The sequence below is a fragment of the Ailuropoda melanoleuca genome, chromosome X (genome assembly GCF_002007445.2).
Source record: "Ailuropoda melanoleuca isolate Jingjing chromosome X, ASM200744v2, whole genome shotgun sequence".
Lineage (NCBI taxonomy): Eukaryota > Metazoa > Chordata > Mammalia > Carnivora > Ursidae > Ailuropoda > Ailuropoda melanoleuca.
Genome location: NC_048238.1, coordinates 40,430,145 through 40,451,265, shown reverse-complemented (window position 1 = coordinate 40,451,265; position 21,121 = coordinate 40,430,145). Strand labels below are relative to the sequence as shown.

Sequence of the window (21,121 nt, the reverse complement as noted above, 5' to 3'; positions counted from 1 at the left end):
CATCACTGCATTCTGACACTGTATCAGAGGCTTATGAGGGATCCGCTGGCACAGTGATGAGGGTTCATGCGGTCACAAACACCATCATTGGAACTTAGGAGGGTCAAAGACACTGCACTTATGGCTAAAGGGTGATCAGCAAGGTGGGGCTGATGTGGAATCAGCAGCTACTGTACCGGAAGCTCATGGAAGGTAGTCTCGGCTTTTGCGGCTAATTGGGGATCAGCAGACAGAGGGAGGGTAGCTAAGTAGGATCTGAAGATACATTGCTGGGGCCTCATGGGTGTCAGAGAAGCTACTGTTGGCTAATGGAGGATCAACAGACACTATGATAGGGGCTAAAGTGGGGTCAGCCGACTTGACTGAGGCTTCGACTGGTCAAAGACAGAGTATTAGTGGTTGAAGGCAGGAGATTTAGCAGACACAATGATTTGACTACTGTAAAGAAAAAACATGGTGATGCATCCTCAAGGAGCTCATACTCTGCTAGTGGCTAATAAATCAAAAGACACTTTGGGGCGCCTGGGTGGCACAGTTGGTTAAGCTTCTGACTCGGTTTTGGCTTGGGTACTGATCTCAGAGTCATGAGACTGAGCCCCGTGTTGGGCTCCACGCTCAGCACAGAGTCCGCTTAAGATTCTCTCTCCCTGGGGCGCCTGGGTGGCTCAGTCGTTGAGCCTCTGCCTTCAGCTCAGCTCATGATCCCAGGGTCCTGGGATTGAGCCCCGCATCGGGTTCCCTGCTCAGCGGAAAGCTCCCACTCCCCCTGCTTGTGTTCCCTCTTTCGCTCTCTCTGTGTCAAATAAATAGATAAAATCTTTTAAAAAAATTCTCTCTCCCTCTCCCTCTGCCCCTCCCCACTGTGCTTACACTCTCTCTCCCTCTCTCTCTCTAGTAAATAAATAAATCTTTAAAAATCAATCAGTCAAGGGGCTGATTCGTTAAGCGTCTGCCTTCGGCTCAGGGCATGATCCCAGAGTCCTGGGATTGAGCCCCACATCAGGCTCCTCCGCTGGGAGCCTGCTTCTTCCTCTCCCACTCCCCGTGCTTGTGTTCTCTCTCTCACTGGCTGTCTCTCTCTGTCAAATAAATAAATAAAATCTTTTAAAAAAATCAATCAGTCAGGGGCGCCTGGGTGGCACAGTGGTTAAGCGTCTGCCTTCGGCTCAGGGCATGATCCTGGCGTTGTGGGATCGAGCCCCACATCAGGCTCTTCTGCTATGAGCCTGCTTCTTCCTCTCCCACTCCCCCTGCTTGCGTTCCCTCTCTCGCTGGCTGTCTCTATCTCTGTCAAATAAATAAATAAAATCTTAAAAAAAAAATCAATCAGTCAAAAGACATTGGTGTATGGTCAGCAGATACACTGACAGGCTGCAGTGTAGTGTCAGAAGACACAGTGATGGGGCTATTTTAAGCAGACACCACTGGGTCTCAAGGTTAAAAATCATGAAGCTTGGTAAACAGGGGATCAGAAGACAGAGTAACAAGGTCATCTGAGTTCTGCAGATATTGTATTGGGGGTTCAGAAGGATCAGACTCACCACATTGGTGCATAACTGGGGAACAGCAGATTAATACTGGTGCAATTGTGCTGTGCTGTGGGTTCATGGGGGGTCGGACACTGATTATTGGTGGCTAATAAACATCACCATACTGATAGCATCCAATGTCGGATGAGCAGACATTGTGATTAGAACCCATCGGGCTGAAGATATTGTATGGAACCAATGGGGGAGCAATAGACACTGCCGATGTGGGTCAACAGACACTACATTAGGTCTAAAGGAAGGTGACAAGACACATTACTGTGAGTTAATGGGAGGTCAGCAGTCACCATGCTGAATCTTTAAGGAAGGCAAAAAAAAAAGAAAAACCATGATACTGAGTTAATGGAAGATCATCAGTCACGAAGCTGGAGGCTAAAGGGGTGAAAAGACACTCTGCTGTGAGCAAACGGGTCAGCAAAAATTGTAATGGCAGCTAAAAGGGGTGGTGAGACATGATGCTACGAGCTAATGGGGAATCAGCAGACTTTGCTGGAGCAAAAAGTTGTGGTAAGACAAGATATTGTGTGCTGATGGTAGGTCATCTTACAGACACTGTGCTCTAGGCTAATAGAAGTGAAAAGAAGTGCTGTAACTTAATGGGTATTAGTAGACACCATGCTGACATACTCTGGGGGTAAAAATTACTTTGGTGGTGGCTAATGGAAGATCAAGAGGGATTGTGCTTAAGCTATTAGGAGTCAAATACCCACAGCAGTGTTGGCAGCAAGGGATCACTACGTAAGTAATGGTGGCTGAGGACGAGCACAACCCATCACAGGGCCTCAGTGAAGGTCATTTTCATGCAGCAAGGCCATTTCTAAAGCCTTGGGAGGACTAAGTCTCCCACTGCCAGTGTCTTTTATCTGATCTAGTGGTCAAGATTCCTGGTTTTCCTGGAAGACCACATTTGACTCCTGGTGTGGGAACAGGTAATTTTTTTATTGTTGTTTTTAAATTTTAATTGAGATATAATTTATATCAATGAAGTTCAAAAATCAAATTTACTCATTTGATAACTCAATACACATTCCAATGTCAAGATACAGAATAGTTCTATCACCCCAGAAAGTTCCCTCCTACCCCTTAGGAGTTAATCCCCATCCCAGAGGCAACCACTGATCTGCTTTCTGTCACTATAGATTACTTTTATTTATGCTTGACATTTTCCATAATAATAATAATAATTTTAAAACATAAAATTGAAACTTTTTAAATGGATGAGTGGAAGATTAAAAGAATCAATAAGATAACATCTTTATAAATGTAACTAATACTAGGGGCGCCTGGGTGGCTCAGTCGTTAAGCGTCTGCCTTTGGCTCAGGGCGTGATCCCAGTGTTCTGGGATCGAGCCCCACATCAGGGCTCCTCTGCTGGGAGCCTGCTTCTTCCTCTCCCACTCCCCCTGCTTGTGTTCCCTCTCTCGCTGGCTGTCTCTGTCAAATAAATAAATAAAATCTTTACCAAAAAATAAAAAAAGAAAAAAAAAAGAAAACATTCTCAGTTGAGAGGTTTGTCACTAACAGACCTCCACTAAAGGGTATTTTTCAGGCAAAGAAGAAAATGATCTTGGATGGAATCCAGAAAGGAATGAAGAGCAACCAAGGTGGTAAACATGTGGGTAAAATGAAATGAACATATAAAACAAAAGTGTTTGGGGGGGGATATATGAGTGTGTATCTGTGTATGTGTATGTATGTGTATATATATACATATATATATTACATATAAATATTTATATAAACCCCATAATACATCATTATATTTTGAAATATATATGTACATACAGGTATATGAGCAAAGTTTCTATTAAAAATTAGCTTTAAAAGACAATTTCTTGGAGAAAACCATAAAATACTATTGAAGGTCAAAAAGGTGACTTAAAAAATAAAATGACAAACCATATTCATGGATAGAATGACTTAAAGCCATTTTACACCTTTCAGACTGGCAATAGTTTGAAAGACTGATAAATCCTGGTGAACATATGGGAAAATGTAAACTTCATCTCAAACTGCTCATGAGAGTCAAATTAGTACAACCTAGAGGGCAAAAATCCAATTATTTAACAAAGTTGAAAGACTTCCATATCAATCAGAAGAACCCAGCTAGGGGACAGAAACAATACCAGTTATTTTAATGAAAAGAACTTACTACAAAGAATTTTTAACGAGTCACAAAGTTATTAACCATGTAACTGAAAAGACAGAAAGAGAACATTAAAATTATCATGGAGGTAGCAACTGCAGGAAGCAGCTGAGCTTAGGTAACAAGGGAAGGAACTGGAATTATTAAACATTGAAAAGTTGGAGGAGTAGTGTCATATGGGTGGGACTCATACCTCTAAGGTGGTGGCACCAGCCAGCTGCTGCTACCATCTCTGAGGAGGTGAGGCACTGTAGGCTGTTCTGTGAGTGCTAGAAATCTACAACCTGGATTAAACTACTACCATTGAGAGGAACTGCTGCGGCCCAAGGGAAGAAGCAACACTGGGCTGACGCTCAGATTAACAAGGAGCTAACAGGAAGGGAAGAAAAGGAGCAGGTCCCTTCTTCCTTCCTCATCCTCGAAGTTTGTATTTAGTATCTCTTATTGGCAAGGCCCAACAGGAAGCAGATGGCAAGCCAGAAACACGTTTTGTAGAGTCACAGCCCAAGCATCACAAAGCACAGTGTAGAAGGGGGGTGCTGGAGCGAGGGCACAAGAGCTTAATAACTTAGACACTGCCTACACTCTATATGACCCATCAGTTCCACTCTTAGCTTTAGATACTAAACACAGAAACAGTACAAATGTCTTGCACTAGGGGAATGGAGAGAGAAGTGAATGAACCAGACCTATATTTATCAACAAGGATAGACCTTGGAAAGGTAACATATCATGAAAAAAGCAAGCTGCAGAACTTTTGACACCATGTGATACCATTTATGTAAAGTATATATTGTACAATTCACACTACACACACAAAAACTCTCGGGATAGATGAAAAATTCTAAATGTTGAAAGGAAAACCTTAACTTTAGAGGAAAGGCTAGGAGAATATTATCACCTTGAAACCAATAATCTCAGCAGAAGAGTTAACAAAATTAAATAACCAGGCACAGTCCGTGAGAAGATATATGTAACAGACATGACTGAAAAAGATTTTTATATTCTCGTATATTAAAAAACAAAAACAACATCATTTAAACCAAGAAGTAAAAGATAAGCAGCCCATTATAAACAATGAGCAAAGGATATAGAACAGTCAGTGCACAGAAGAAAAAACCCAAATGGCCAATCAACAGGTGAGGAGCTATTCCACCTCACCATTAATTAGGGAAAGCCAAATGAAATGAAAACAACAATGAGCTATCCCCTAATGGGAATCAGAATGTATTTTCACACCAGTGTAGGAGCCAAATTGTTGTAGGTGTTCTCTGTGTGCGTGGTGACCAGAAGACCCAAAGGGCTTGATCAAATGGTGATGGGAGTCTTCACAAAGGAGCTTTCTCTGTAGTACAAGGCAAGGGCCGGCCTATGTGAGTTCTCTGATGTTCTGTGAGGTGTGCTTTCCGGCAAAAGGCCTTCCCACACTCTTGACATTCAAAGGGTCTCTCTCCCGTGTGAATTCGCTGATGTTCAATGAGGCGTACTTTCACATAGAAGGCATTTCCACATTCACTACATTCATAGGGTTTCTCTCCTGTGTGAGTTCTCTGGTGCTGACAAAGGGATTTCTTCATACTGAAGATTTTTCCACATTCGCTACATTCATAGGGTTTCTCTCCTGAATGCATTCTCTGATGTTCAACGAGGCGTGCTTTCACGTAGAAAGCATTGCCACATTTATTACATTCATAAGGTTTCTCTCCTGTGTGAATTCGCTGATGTATCCCAAGAGATGAGTGCACCCTGAAAGATTTCCCACATTCACTGCACTGATAGGGTTTTTCACCTGTGTGAGTTCTCTGATGATTACTGAGAGTCATTTTCATTCTGAAGAATTTCCCACATTCACCACATTTATAGGGTTTCTCACCTGTGTGAATTCTTTGATGTTGATTTAGGGATTTCTTTGCACGGAAGTTTTTCCCACAGTCGCCACATTCATATGGTTTCTCCCCTGTGTGAGTTCTCTGGTGTTGGGTAAGGGATATCTTAACTCGAAATGTTTTTCCACACTCACTACATTCATAGGGCTTCTCTCCTGTGTGAGTTCTCTGATGAATCATGAGGGTTGCCTTCTCAGAAAAGGTTTTCCCACATTCAGTACATTCGTAGGGTCTCTCTCCTGTGTGTGTTCTCTGATGTAGAATGAGTTGTGACTTCCTGCCAAAAGATTTCCTGCATTCATTACATTCAAAGGGTTTCTCCCCTGTGTGAGTTTTCTGATGAGCAATGAGGTATGATCTTGCACTAAAGGTCTTTGCACATTCACCGCATTTATAAGGTCTCTCCCCTGTGTGTATTCTCAGATGTTCAATAAGGTTTGATTTCCTGCAGTAAGTTTTCCCACATTCATGACACCCAAAGTTTTTCACTCCTGTGTGTGCTCTTTTATGTCCCACAAAGCCTGTTTTCTTGTAGAAGAATTTCCCGTATCCATTATATTCAACAGTCTGATCCAAAGTTTGAATCTTCTGACTCCGAAGGTCATTATCATGCCTGAGGGCATTACCCCCAACAGAACTGTTGCCACACAGCAGTGAGAGAGATCCTTTAAAAACAAATCAGATGACTCTTTCACTTAAAACTCAACAATGGCTTCCCTTGTTACAGTATTAAATTAAAGTGCTTAACAAAGCCTATAAAACACAGCCTATAAAAAAGTGCTGAACATAGCCTAAGACTACATAATTTGGCCCCTAGCTAAATCTCTGATACTGCCTCTTACCACCCTCACCACCCACCATTAAGCTACACAGGCCTCTTTGCTATTTTTAGTATATATCAGTCAGACCAGGCCTGACACGTCCTATTCACTCCACCCAGAATATTCAAAATCTGCATGGTTCTGTCTCTCTCGCATCATTGACGTTGGTGCACTAATGTTAACCTCACCAAAAAGTCTTCCCTAAGCCCATTCTCCACAAGCACACAACCATCATTATCTATCTTTCTTATCTTGCACTGATTTTCTTTTTACCACCAAACGTTATATATTTGTTTCTGGTCTCTTTCCCTCATCAGACTGCAAGCTCCAGGAGAACAGAGACATTAGTTTATTCACTGCTGGACCCTTACACCTCGAACATGACCAGATTAGAGTTGATACTCATTTAAGATTTGGCGGAACACAGAATGAATGAGCGAATGCCTGACAACAGAAGGCATCCAAGGCAATGGAAGGAAGGAAGGAAGGCAATTTAGAATACTAAAGAGAGACAGACCATCTAAGAATGTCTTAGATGAGGCAGGCAGGGATAGATAAACGTGGTAGGTAACTACAGAAATCAAAATAAAATAGGACAGAGCACTTAAGTGGGAGTATAATAATGGTGTGTCTGACTCAGGCAACTGAAGCATGTAGACCTTATGTCCTCCAGTCATTTTCAAAGAGCAAGGGCCTCTAAAAAAGCGATTACTGAAGAACACTGCCCAAAGTATTCTGACCTGAATTTCTGGGCTCTTATTTCCCCTGTTTCCATATGTCTGGTTATTGCACACTCACCTGGGTAACCGTGGCCTGAGGATTCGTCCTCTAATATCCACAGCTCTTCTCCTCTCTCCAACTTGAAGATCATCTCTGGTTTGGCCACGCAGAGGCCTGTTAATGGGAAATGGCACAGGACATGGGCCCAGTTGTCTGAGCTTAGGGCCTCTGATGGAGGAGGAAGGTGCATCTTCATGAGCTGCACAAGGAAGGGGGCCCATTTAAACCTTTCATTGGGGGGAGTGACAACACACACACTCTTCCTGGTGCCCCAAAGTGATCGATCGCCTGTGACCCTTGAATCTAGAACTCAAGTATCGTGAAAGTCTACGAAGACTGCACACGTTACAGTAACCAAGAAAGGAAGCCCATGCTACCAGGAGTTACACGGACAGCAATCCTCACCCACAGACGCCAGGTTGCTGTAGTTCTCCAACATCACATCCTTGTGCATGGTCCTCTGAGCAGGGTCCAGTCTGTGCCATTCCTGTCGGGTAAAATCCACAGCCACGTCCTCAAATGACACAGATCCCTGTAACAACAATCTGCAGTGATCAGAATGGGACACACGGAGAGGATGTGTGGGAACTAATTCTCTCCAAAGAGCACTACTGAGAGTTAACTAGGAGGTACACTGGACACCTGACCCTGTGTCTTGCCTGATGTTATATTCTGTTGGGGGGGAAACCCAAAACAGCCCTGCTACAGTGTTAATTTATCAATTTATGAAGAAAAGACTACTGACTACTGAGTTAACACTATGTACCTGGACGTGTCTCCGTTTTTGGTTAAACGAAAAGGAATAAGGGGCCCTTGGGTGGCTCAGTCTGTTGGGCGTCTGCTTTCAGTTTGGGTCATGATCCCAGGGTCCTGGGATCAAGCCCCATCCTAGTGGGGAGCCTGCTTCTCCCTCTCCCTCTGCCCCTCCCCCTGCAAATGCACACTCTCTCTCTCAAATAAATAAAATCTCAAAAAAAAAGGAATAAGATGGAGAGCCTGTTCTCAAAGAGCTCATACCCCATTAAAGAGACTTGTATATAAACATATTCTTGCAATGAGGTATTACGGGAGCTGTGCTAGACATGTGTACAAGGGGCAATAGGCTTTCACAAGGGATGGAATGGGATTCCACTTTGTGTTATCAGATTCAACTTCACTTGGGGAGATAGAGCTTTGAATCCTTAAACAAGAATATAATTTCTCTCAAAAACTATGGGCCAATAGCATAAGAAAAGGCAGGAAAACATAAAATAACACATGGCGAGTTATGGAACCACATACAGAACACTATGATAGAAAAACAGCACTTCAGGCTACTGATGAAATAAAGGCCTGTAGAGACATTCACGGGCCAGAGGGGAGGGATTTTCGACTCTTTTTTGCTACAGATTGTCAGTCTCTAAGACACTTGACTCCTTACACCATCAGAATATTTTCTGATGGGGCGCCTGGGTGGCACAGCGGTTAAGTGTCTGCCTTCGGCTCAGGGCGTGATCCCGGCGTTATGGGATCGAGCCCCACATCAGGCTCTTCCGCTATGAGCCTGCTTCTTCCTCTCCCACTCCCTCTGCTTGTGTTCCCTCTCTCGCTGGCTGTCTCTATCTCTGTCAAATAAATAAATAAAATCTTTAAAAAAAAAAAAAAGAATATTTTCTGACCATCCCACAATATATTTACATTTATGAATTATACAGAAGTACTGTCAAGTGGGGGAAAAGCACAGAATATTAACTCCCCGGAAAATGGCGTGAGCAGATGGGTTGAGGCTGGAGCCATATATTGAGATTAGCAAAACAAGAGAGATAGCAGGTTGGCAGAAGGGGGAATTAAAATAGATCTTGGACCTCAGCTGGAGTGTTTATGACACATAGTGATAGACATCCAGCTGGCAGGTGGATATATGATTCCGAAGCCCAGAAGAGAAGGCTAGGAGAGGCCAAGGATTGGGAGGCTGAGAAAAAACAAAGAGCTTGAGAGAAGTACCAAGTAGGGACTCAGTAAGTACCAAGTAGGTAGTCAGCAGGGACACCAAAAGTACATGAGCTTGAAGGAGGAGGGTACTGTGGGAAAGAGAAAATGGGAGAACTCCTGTTTTGTTTTGTTTCTGTTTTTATGCACTCCTGCTGCAAAGAAAGCCCCAGAGCCCAAGCTGCAACCTTGTAGCAGGAGACACCTCACACTCTAAGCAAGAGAAATCCTTTCCTTTGTTGTTGTTGTTTTTTTATGTTTTATTGTTAAGTTTATTTTTTTTATGTTATGTTAGTCACCATACAGCACATCATGCAGAAATCCTTTTCTCTGGCAAGGAGAACAGTGGTCTGAAGAGTGTGGAAAGGATCCCCACTGCCTCTTCTCTAACCTCCCGCCACTTGGCCCCGAGGGCAAACACAGTTCTAGAAAGTGAGTGCCAAAGTGGAGAGACTAAAGCCCTAACTGTCCAGCCAAAAGACCATGGAGGGGATTGTGGGGGAGACTGCCCTAATAAAATAGCCTCAGAATACATGAAACCAAACCGAAAGAACTGGAAGGAGAAATGGGTAAATCCACGCTTACGGCTGCTGACTTCCAACAGTTCTCTTACTAATAAAAGTAGCTAGGAGACAGAAAATCCACAGGGATATAGAAAATCTGAACCCCACCAACCAACCAATTGACTGTGCAGAGCATTCCACTCAAAAATATAGACATTAAGTTTCTTCAAGTACACATGGAATATTCACCGAGCCAGAACATACCCGGCATCATAAAACAAACCTCAATAAATAAATAAATAAATAAATAAATAAATAAATAAATAAAACAAACCTCAGCACAATCGAAGGCCCATTGGGTGCCAAGGAAAATTAACCTGGAACAGCCAACTCTGAGATACACCTCAGTAAAACAACGAGAATTTAAAGACAAAGAAAATTTTCATCCGGACCTCCAGAAAAAAAGATGAAATAACTTCCAAGACAAGAGAATTAAACTGGCGTCAATGTCTCAAAAACAAAGCAATAGTAATACAGTATTTTCAAGAAAGTTAGGGGGAGAAAGTAGAAACCAAGGAAATTCTATGCTTTATACTTGATACTCTTCAAGTATCAGGGCTATTAGGAGGACAGCTGAGCGTGCCAAAACACTTGTGCCCTTCCTAAGGAATTTAATAGAGCTGCATCGTCCAATGTGGTAGCCACTAGACACATGTAGCTATTTAAATTCAAGTTTTAATTAATGAAAATGGAATAACATAGAAAATTGAGTTTGTGAGTCACAGCAGGCATATTTCCAGTGTTCAAGAGCCACATGTAATTCTGTTGGCCAACACTATACCAAGTGATGAGCTTTGGCCAACCAAAACCAGTGAATGAGCATTTCATATACTTACTGTAAAGCTAAGGCTAAAACAAGGCTGGGGTCATGGGTTGAAGGATAATGCATAAACATCATTAAGTTCTTCTGACAAAGTAGAAAAACAACTAAAAATGGAAGAAGAATAGAAAGAAAAAGAGAAAACATGAATAAGATCATTGACTGCTGTATAGGTAAAGGTGAGAGACGAATTAGATGTTATAAAAGATTAATAAAGAAAAAAAGGGGCACCTGGGTAGCTCGGTCAGTGGAGCATGTGACTCTTGATCTCGGGGTTGTAAGTTTGAGCCTCACATTGGGTGTAGAGATTACTCAAAAATAAAATCTTAAAAAAAAAAAAAAAGGTGGGGCGCCTGGGTGGCTCGGTCGTTAAGTGTCTGCCTTCGGCTCAGGGCGTGATCCCAGGGTCCTGGGATCGAGCCCCACATCAGGCTCCTCCACTGGGAGCCTGCTTCTTCCTCTCCCACTCCCCTGCCTGTGTTCCATCTCTCGCTGGCTGTCTCTCTCTCTCTGTCAAATAAATAAATAAAATCTTTTTAAAAAAATAAATAAATAAAATAAAATAAAATAAATTGAAAAAAGGTAAATTGATACAGCTGTTATGGAAAACAGTATGGAGGTTGTTCAAAAAATTAAAAATACGGGCGCCTGGGTGGCTCAGCTGGTTAAGCATCTGCCTTCGGCTCAGGTCATGATCCCAGAGTCCTGGGATCAGGCCCTACATCGGGCTCCCTGCTCAGTGGGGAGCCTGCTTCTCCCTCTCCCTCTCTCAAATAAATATATAAAATCTTCTAAAAAAACAAAGAAAAAAATTAAAAATAGAACTATATGATCCAGCAGTCCTACTTCTGGGTATATATCTGAAGGAAATGAAATCACTATCCCAAAGAGATATCTGTACTCCCATGTTCACTGCAGCATTATTCACAATAACCAAGATATGGAAAACAACCTAAGTATCCATAGATGGATGAATGGCTAAAGATGTGGTATATGTATACAACCGAATTACTCAGTCATGAGAAAGAAGGAAATCCTACCATTTGCAACAACTTGGATGAAACTGGAGGACATAATGCTAAGTGAAATGAATCGCAAAGGGGCACCTGGGTGGCTCAGTTGATGAAGCATCTGCCTTCAGCTCAGGTCATGATCTCAGGGTCCTGGGATCGAGATCCACATTGGGTTCCCTGCTCAGCAGAGAGTCTGTTTCTCCCTCTCCCTCTGTGCTTGCCCTTGTTCACTCTTTCTCTCTCTCAAATAAATAAATAAATAAATAAATCTTTAAAAAAAGAAATGAGGGATGCCTGGGTGGCTCAGTCAGTTAAGCATCTGCCTTTGGCTCAGGTCATGATCCCAGGGTCATGGGATCAAGTCCCACATCGGGCTTCTTCCTCAGCAGGGAGCCTGCTTCTCCCTCTGCCTTCCGCTCCCCCTGCTTATGCTCTCTCTCTCTCTCTGACAAATAAATAAACAAAATCCTTAAAAAAAAAAAAGGAAATGAATCAGAGAAAGACAAATACTGTATGATCTCAATTATACGTGAAATGTTCTTTAAAAAAAGGTCAAACTCATAGAAGCAGAGTAGAATGTTACCAGGGGTATGAGGGAAATGAGGAGATGTTGGTCAAAGAATACAAAGTCAGTTACGTAGATGAATAAAGTCTGGAGATCTACGGGGCACCTGGCGGGCTCAGTCAGTGGAGCATGCAACTCTTGACCTCAGGGTTGTGAATTCAAGCCCCACTTTGGGTATGGAGATGACTTAAAAATAAAATCTTTAAAACAAAAGTCTAGAGATCTAATGTATAGGCATGAAGACTAAACTTAATACTACTATATAAGCAACGGAAAATGCTAAGAAAGTAAGTTACAGGTGTACTCACCACACACAAAAAATGGTAACTATGGGGGTACCTGGCTGGCTCAGTTGGAGGAGTGTGCGACTCTTGATCTCAGGGTCGTGAGTTCAAGCCCCATGTGGGGTGTAGAGATTACTTAAATAAATACAACTTTTTAAAAAATGGTAACTATGTAGGAGATAATATGTTAATTAGCTTAACTGTAGTAATCATTTTAATATGTATATCAATTCATGTTGTATACCTTAAATATATGCAACTTTTATGAGTAAATAAGTAAACAGAAAGAAAGAAGGCTTGACTACAGGCACTATAAGAAGTATTAACACAGAGGGGTGCCTGGGTAGTGCAGCTGGCTAAGCTTCGGCTCTTGATTTTGGCTCAGGTCATGATCTCAGGGTCGTGAGATCCAGCCCTGCAACAGGCCTCACAGCGAGCCTGGAGCCTGCTTAAGATTCTCGCTCTCCCATGGGATGCCTGGGTACGCATCCGACTCTTGGTTTTGGATCAGGTCATGATCTCAGGGTCATGAGACTGAGCCCCGCCTAGAGCTCAGCATGCAGAGTCTGCTTGAGATTCTTTCCCTTTCCCTCTCTGTCCCGCTCTGCTCCTCCCCTCACTTGCACGCTCTCTCTCTCAAATAAATAAATAAATTTTTTAAAAAGATTTTATTTATTTATTTGACAGAGATAGACACAGCCAGCGAGAGAGGGAACACAAGCAGGGGGAGTGGGAGAGGAAGAAGCAGGCTCATAGCGGAGGAGCCTGATGTGGGGCTCGATCCCAGAACGCCGGGATCACGCCCTGAACCAAAGGCAGACGCTTAACCGCTGTGCCACCCAGGCACCCCAATAAATAATTTTTTTAAAAAAAGATTCTCTCTCTCCTTCTCCCTCTCCCTCGGCCCCTCTGCCCCCCCCACCTTACTCGCACTTGCTCTCTCTCTCTCTCTAAAAGAAAAAAAAGAAGTATTAACACAAAGGAAATCACCAGCATAAAAATACAACCTTCTTAATTACCAAAAAAAAATTTAGAGGAAACACTCAATAAAGAGAAAAACACAGTGAATATAACATATATACACGGTAATTACGTCAGAAGAGAAAATGAAAGAATTGAGACCAAACAAAGTTTTCACATTGCCTCATAAAGCAGAGCCCAACAACGCCGTGCAAAAGAGACATGTTTAAAACACAGTCATTCAAAAAGGCTAAAATTAAAGAGATGGACCAAGATTTACCAAATGAAAAGAATATAAAAGCAGGGACAGAAATCCTGATGCCAAAGTAGAATTTCACGAGCCAAAGGAGGACACTTTGTAATGTTAAAAGCCCCGTCCAAAATGAAGATTTAACAACAACGATATGTGAAAATGCCTAAGCACAAAGTTACACAGCAAAAGCCTATATACACCAAAACCCATAGGAATGCGAGAAACAGAAGCATTCTCTAATGGGAGACTTTTTTTTTTTAAAGATTTTATTTATTTTTATTCAACAGAGATAGAGACAGCCGGCGAGAGAGGGAACACAAGCAGGGGGAGTGGGAGAGGAAGAAACAGGCTCATAGCAGAAGAGCCTGATGTGGGGCTCGATCCCATAACGCCGGGATCACGCCCTGAGCCGAAGGCAGACGCTTAACCGCTGTGCCACCCTCTCTAATGGGAGACTTTTAATACACCACTCACAAAATGAGACAGATTAAGTGGACAAACAAATAAGCAATGATACATAGGACCCAAGCAACATAATCAATAAGGTGAAACTTTTGGATCTATACGGAACATTACACCCAGATCATACAAAATACACTCTTTCTCAAGCACACATGGAACCGTCGCAAAAACTGACCATACGGTAGGGCACAAAGAAGATAATTTCAGTGGGTTCCTCAAAATAGAAATATTATGAGCACCAATTACAATCAGTAAAGAAATTTAAGAGTTAGAAACTGACGAGCTGATTCTAAAATTTATATTAAAAAAAAAAAAGGACCTAGAGAGCCAAAGCCATTTTGAAAAAGAAGAAAAAAGTCAGGGGTGCCTGGGTGGCGCAGTCGTGAAGCGTCTGCCTTCGGCTCAGGGTGTGATCCCGGCGTTCTGGGATCGAGCCCCACATCAGGCTCCTGTGCTGGGAGCCTGCTTCTTCCTCTCCCACTCCCCCTGTTTGTGTTCCCTCTCTCGCTGGCTGTCTCTGTCAAATAAATAAATAAAATCTATTAAAAAAAAGAAGAAGAAGAAAGTTAAAGGGCTTACATTACCTCATTTTAAGACTTACAAAGCTACAGTGCTCAAGACAGTACGGTATTTTGGTAAAGATATACGTGAGACAGAATAAGGTTTAGAAACAGACCCACACATAAATGGTCAATTGATGTCTGACTAAGATGTCAAGGATATTCAGTGGAGAAAGAATAGTCTTCTCAACAAACAGCTCCAGAACAACTGGATAGTCATAGCCAAAAAACTCCAGAGTTCCTGAAGGTTCTCCTCAACTGTTAACATTGGTTATCTCCAGAAGGTGAGATTATGAGGAATTTTCAAATTAAAATGTTTATGTTCCTGGTCATTTAGTTAAGGTGGTGTCTATCAGGTTTCTCCATTATAAAGTTACCAATGTTCCCTATGTAATTAATGAGTAATCTGTGGGACTATAACTTGAGACTATGTAAATATTTTGTTCCTCATTAAACTTTCATTCAATAACTTTCACACCCATCAGTGATTCTTGCTTGGCTCAATTATTACTTCACTGGTTTCAAAATGGTTATTTTTCTAACTCTCATTCTTTCCATATTATTAACTGGCATTAGACATTAAGGAAGAACGTTCCCTTTCCCTTGTTCATTCATTTAGTATCAGCATGCCCTCACGATTTATCTTGGCCTCCAACCAGACTCAACACCAAGCTGGGTGTCGATTACATATAAACTTACCTGAAAAGCTACAGAGGCACCATGTGTTCCCATTGCGATGGCGGGTTTTGCGGCAATCACCGAGCGTGGATTATATAAATTGAAGAGTGGGGCAAATACTAAAATGTCGTCTGTTCACCTGATCCACATGTGCAAGGCTTTGCTGTGGGAGCAATGACTCCTGCTATGGGCTATTCCATGTATAAGGAATTCTGGGCAAAGCCTAAACCTTAGAAGAAGAGACGTTGTCTTAATCTTGTTGGTGATAGTTGCTTTAGCTAGACATCTCGTTTTGACGTTATATGTTCATGTTGAAGATAAATCATTAGAGTGGGTCAGACAATAACATAGTGATCTGAATGCTGGCTTCCTTTCTTGCAGGCTTCATCTGCCAGGTGACCAAATTACTAGTGACGACTTCACTAACCAGGTCATTCAGGGGAGTCAAATTAGCACCCAAAGATGTCACTTTTAAATGCACTTGATAGTGGTAAAATGTTTACCTTCATAAACTCTTCTGATGAAATTAGTTGTAAAGAGGACAACGTGCCAGTCCCGATGTACTTCCAGTCACTGCAGAATGATGTTATGCAGGAATCCTATTTATTCCAGTTAATTTAACTCTTTTTCTGCCTGCTTTGTGGACTGATTGAGTACTTCACTTTTTAGGGCTGGTTAGCTATTGAAGAATCCTTTCAGAACCCTGCATGGAATATAACATTCTAAGCCTCCCCACAGTTGAAAATATGTGCACGTGTTTAAACCAAACCTAAAAAGCTCATAAAAGAACTGCTTAGAAGTAGTAGTGTTTATTTCAGGATCATATTTGCAAACAGGAGACTAACTTAATTATGGATCCCGTCTAGCTCTTTCGTAACTGTGGAATTATATTTATGCTGCTGCTATACTGGAATAATTTTTAAATGTCATCTTGAAATAGAAATGCGTATTTTAAGCACTAATGCAAAGGTAAATGAAAAACACTTTTTAAACGTATGAAGTATGTTTTTTTTTCCCATAAGAATCATAAATGTTAACAAATTACCTATAACGGAAATATTAATGACTTATGAGCAAGCTGGTTTGGTCAGACATTATACACAACCTTTGGTATACTCCAGAATGTGTTATTGCCCTTCTGAAATTCTCTTGTCTAACCTAAATTTACAGCCCATAGTGAGAACATGTAACTGCAGTGTTACTAAAGTAAGTGAACACATTAAAACAAACAAACAAAACTATTGCTGCCTACCGCTGGTACTAAGCACACAATACAGCACCTGACCAGGTTCCTTGGCTTCTGCAGGATGCATGTTCCACGTCTGTGGATATTGCTAGCTCCTAACTATAAAATTACCCAAAGAAGGTCATATCTGAATAAGATCCTGAAAAAAAGGAAGCTGTCTCAACTGCAAAAAGCAGTAGCTCTCTCTCTTTTTTTTTTCATGGTGCAAAAACTTATATTTAGAATTAGCCGGCTGGACTCAGTTTAGATGATCCCGTTTTTGCTGGCAACATCCAAAGCGTCGTAGTCAGGAGCCAGTCACACAGAGGCCTTCCTCTCTCCACGGGGCCTGATCCGGATGTTGACCTTGGCCACGTCAACGTCACAGAGCGCTTCTTCACAGCCCTGTATGATCTGGTGCTTGTTGGCCTTGACATCCACAATGAACACAAGTGTGCTGTTGTCTTCTTCAGCCACGTTTTCTTCGTGGCTGACTTGGTAGTCAGGGGGAACTTGATGACGGCACAGTGGTCAAGCTTATTACTCCTGGGGGGCGCTCTTTGGAGGACATTTAGGCCATCAGAAGGCGGATGTCGGCAGATCTTTTTTGTGTGACTGGATGCCTTTCAGCACTACTTTCTTGGCCTTCAAAGCCTTTGCTTTGGCTTCAGCTTCGGGAAGGGCAGGCACTTACTTATTCACCTTCGCTGCCATCTTCATGAAAGGGAACCGTAGCTCTCTTGATGCCTTTGGCCATTATGATCCATACTCAGATATGATTTTGGAACCGTCTGCAACTTGTACTAACGAAGACAGGAGCCCAGGAGGCTCATGAGCCAAATGACCCGAGTGGTGACAGGGACGGCGGTTACGCACGGACCCAGCAACATGGACTTCCACTCATCAAGGCGGATCTGGCTCCTACGACAGCGTAGTGCCCGAGGGTGCCCGCAGAGAGACCAACACTGGGGTGATGAGCCAGCCACCTGATTGATTACACTGGACTGCTTCCATCATGGAGAGGAGAACACATTCTCGTTACTGGAACACTTACTCTGGGTATGGATTCTCCTGTCCTGCACACCATGTGCTACCAAAACGACCACCTGCAGGCTCACATGATGCCGTATCTGCTGTTACGGCACCCAGCGCCACATGGCTTCTGATGGAGGAATTACTTCACAGCAAGCGAGGTGCAGCACTGGGCCTGTGCTCGTGGAACTCACTTGTCTTACCAGGTTCCCCACCATCCCAAAGCAGCTGGCTTGACAGAATGGTGATTGGCCTTTTTGAAGACTCAGCCGCAGTGCCGACTAGGGGGTAATACCTTGCAGAGCTGAGGCCTCTGAATCAGCATCTAATATACGGTACTGCTTCTCCCATAGACAGGAGCCATGGATCAAGAACTCAAGGGGGGGAAAAGGGAATGGTACCACCCACTATTACCCGTAACGGTCAACTAGCAAAAATGTCCCTTCTCATCCATGTGACCTTATGCTCTGCTGGTGCAGAGATCTTAGTTACAAGGGGATGAATGCTTCCACCAGGAGACACCACAGTGATTCTATTTCACTGGAACCTAAGACCACAACCCGGCGGCTTTGGGCTCCTCCAGCCTCTGCGTCAACAACAGGCAAGAAAGGAAAGTACAGTGTCGGCTAGGGTGGTTGATTCGGACTACCAGAGAGAAATTGGGCTGCTGCTACACAATGGAGGTGAGGAAGTATATGCCTGAAATGCAGAAGGTCCCCTTGGGCACCTGGGTGGTGGCGCAGTCGGTTACGTGTCTGACTCAATCTCAGCTCAGGTCTCGATCTCAGGGTTGCGAGTTCAAGCCCCGTGTTGGGCTCCAGGCTGGGCTTAGAGCCGACTTTAAAAAAAAAAGTCCCCTATCATGCTCTGTGATTAAAGTTAATGGAAAACTACACAACCCAGTTCAGGCAAGACGACCCTGAAGGAATGAAGGTTTGGGTCACTGCACTAAGTAAGGAACCATGACCAACTGAAGTGCTGGTGAGGGCAAAGGGAATATGGAATGGGTAGCAGAATGTATTTATGAATACTAGTTATGACCACATGACCAGTTACAGAAATGAGGACTATAATTTTTACGAGTATTTCTTCCTTGTTTTGTTATGAACATGTGTATAAGACAATGATTTTTGCTTTGTGCCCTCTCTTATCCTCTTATCATCCAACATAAAATCTATTAACAATGGTTAGCTTTACAGCACAATATTTTAAGTTACAGTATATCAAGGAGAAGAGTAAACATCACTCAATGACTTTGCCTCCTCTTCTGACGAAATAATTAGCCTGTTTTCGGTTGTACACATGATAGCTGTATTACGTTGGGCAGAAGGACGACCCTGTTATTCTAGTTGGGGACTGAGTATGATTTAAGGTGATGCATGTGGGTGCCAAGGTGACAAGGGGTGGACTGTGATGGTCGGTTTTATGTGTCGAGTGGGCTAGCTATCATCCTCAGTCACTCAATCAAATACTAACTCTTGATAATCTGGAGTGGGTTTTATCCAATCAGTTGAAAGGCATTAAGAGCAAAACTGAAGTTTCCCTGAGGAAGAAATTCTCCCTGTGGATGGCAATGTCAGCTCCTACCAGTTTCCTGCTGGCCTACTCTATGGATTTTGGACTTGCCTAGGTACTCATACAATCATTTAATCCAATTCCTTGCAATAAATCTCTTAAAGTACGTACACATATACATCCCCCATTGGCTCTATTTCTCCAGTAGAACTCAGAGGACCCAGTTGGGCCTTTAATCCTTATTAGACACAGAGGAGGAGAAGGCAGACACGAAGGGGAGGGCCATGTAAAGAAAGAAGCAGAGGGGCGCCTGGGTGGCACAGCAGTTAGAGCGTCTGCCTTCGGCTCAGGGCGTGATCCCGGCGTTATGGGATCGAGCCCCACATCAGGCTCTTCCGCTATGAGCCTGCTTCTTCCTCTCCCATTCCTCCTGCCTGTGTTCCCTCTCTCGCTGGCTGTCTCTATCTCTGTCAAATAAATAAATAAAAAATCTTTAAAAAAAAAAAAGAAAGAAAGAAGCAGAGATGATAATGATACAGCCACAAACCAAGGAGTGCCTAGGCCCATAAGAAGGTGGAAGAAGCAAGGAAGGGTTCTCCCTCACAGCCCTCAGAGAGAGCATGGCTCTGCCAACACCTTGATTTCAGACTTCTGGCCTCCAGAACTGTGAGGGAAGAAATTTTTGTTGTTTAAGCCACCAAGTTTATGGTCGTTAGTTATGGCAGAACAAGGAAACTAGCACAAACGTTTCTTACCGGGAAGTCGGGTACTGCTGTAATAAATACCTAAAAATGTGCGAGTGGCTTTGGCTTGGGCTAATGTGTAGCAGCTAGAAGAATTTTGACAGAAAAATCCCAGACTGCCCTGAAGAGACTGTTGGAAGAAATATGGACGTCAAAGGCACTGCTGGAGAAGGCTCGGAAGGAAGTGAAAAAGATGGCAGAAGAAGTTTCTATCATTTTAGAGAATACGTATATCATGAACGCAATGTTAACAGACATATGAATATTAAAGGTGCTTCTGGGGGCGCCTGGGTGGCTCAGTCATTAAGCATCTGCCTTGGGCTCAGGGCGTGATCCCAGGGTCCTGGGATCGAGCCCCGCATCGGGCTCCCTGATCCACTGGGAGCCTGCTTCTCCCTCTCCTACTCTCCCTGTTTGTGTTCCCTCTCTCGCTGGCTCTCTCTCTCTGTGTCGAATAAATAAATAAAATCGTTAAAAAAAAATAAAGGTGCTTCTGGCGAGGTTTCAGATGAAAAGGAGGAAGATGTTACTGGAAACTGAAAGACTGTCCTTGTTATATAGTGGCAGAAAACTTGGTAGAATTGAGGGGCGCATGGGTGGCTCAGTCAGTTAAGTGTCTGTCTTCGGAGAAGGTCATGATCCCAGGGTCCTGGGATCGAGCCCCTCATCAGGCTCCCTATTGAGCAGGGAGCCTGCTTTTCCCTCTCTCTCTGTTTCTCTCCCTGCTTGTTCTCTCTCTTTCTCAAATAAATAAATAAAATCTTTAAAACTTAAATTAAAATTTAATCTAAAAAAACTAGGTAGAATTGTGTTCTGTAGTTCCATGGGAACTAAAACTTGTAAGGAATGAACTTGGATATTTAGCTGGGAGATTTTCAAGCAAAGTATTGAAGGTATAGCCTGCTTTTATCTTGCTGCTTATAGTAAAAGGTAAGACAAAAGGAATATATTGAGTAAGGAACTATTAAGCAGAAAAGAACCAACACTTGATGATTTGGTATATTCCCAGCCTACACATACTGTAATGAATGCTAAAATTAGAAAATTCATTGTTGGGAACTAGTGTTGTGGGAAGCCAAGGGTATGGCTAATCTTTTCCTGAAAAGGTTAGATATGTGGCTCATCGATCCCCTGAACCATCTCAGCAAAATCCAGGAATAGAGATGGGATTATCCAGTACAGATCTTTGGGGTCCCTCTTGTCTAAAGGGAACATACACAAGAGAGTCGCAAGGCTTTTGAGAACATCATGGGCATAGAAACACTGCCAGCTTGAACTGAAAGACAGCGATATGGGACAA

The 21,121-nt window shown here is 42.9% G+C and overlaps 1 protein-coding gene across 4 annotated transcripts in view; it reads right to left on the bottom strand.

Moving 5' to 3' along the window:
* Positions 1-4,535: 4,535 nt before the first annotated feature.
* ZNF157 (zinc finger protein 157) overlaps positions 4,536-21,121 on the bottom strand; it is a 37,359-nt gene continuing 20,773 nt past the window's right edge. For 2 of the 4 annotated variants that reach the window (XM_019798119.2, XM_034648830.1), the window contains exons 3-5: positions 7,586-7,712; positions 7,199-7,294; positions 4,536-6,244 (exon numbers count right to left, since the gene is read on the bottom strand). In XM_019798119.2, the coding sequence (XP_019653678.1) occupies positions 5,022-6,244; positions 7,199-7,294; positions 7,586-7,712 (1,446 nt within the window). In that variant the 3' untranslated portion in view covers positions 4,536-5,021. Of the gene's footprint in view, positions 6,245-7,198; positions 7,380-7,585; positions 7,715-21,121 lie in introns of those variants that run through there. The other 2 variants (XM_034648831.1, XM_034648832.1) reach the window with 2 other exon arrangements.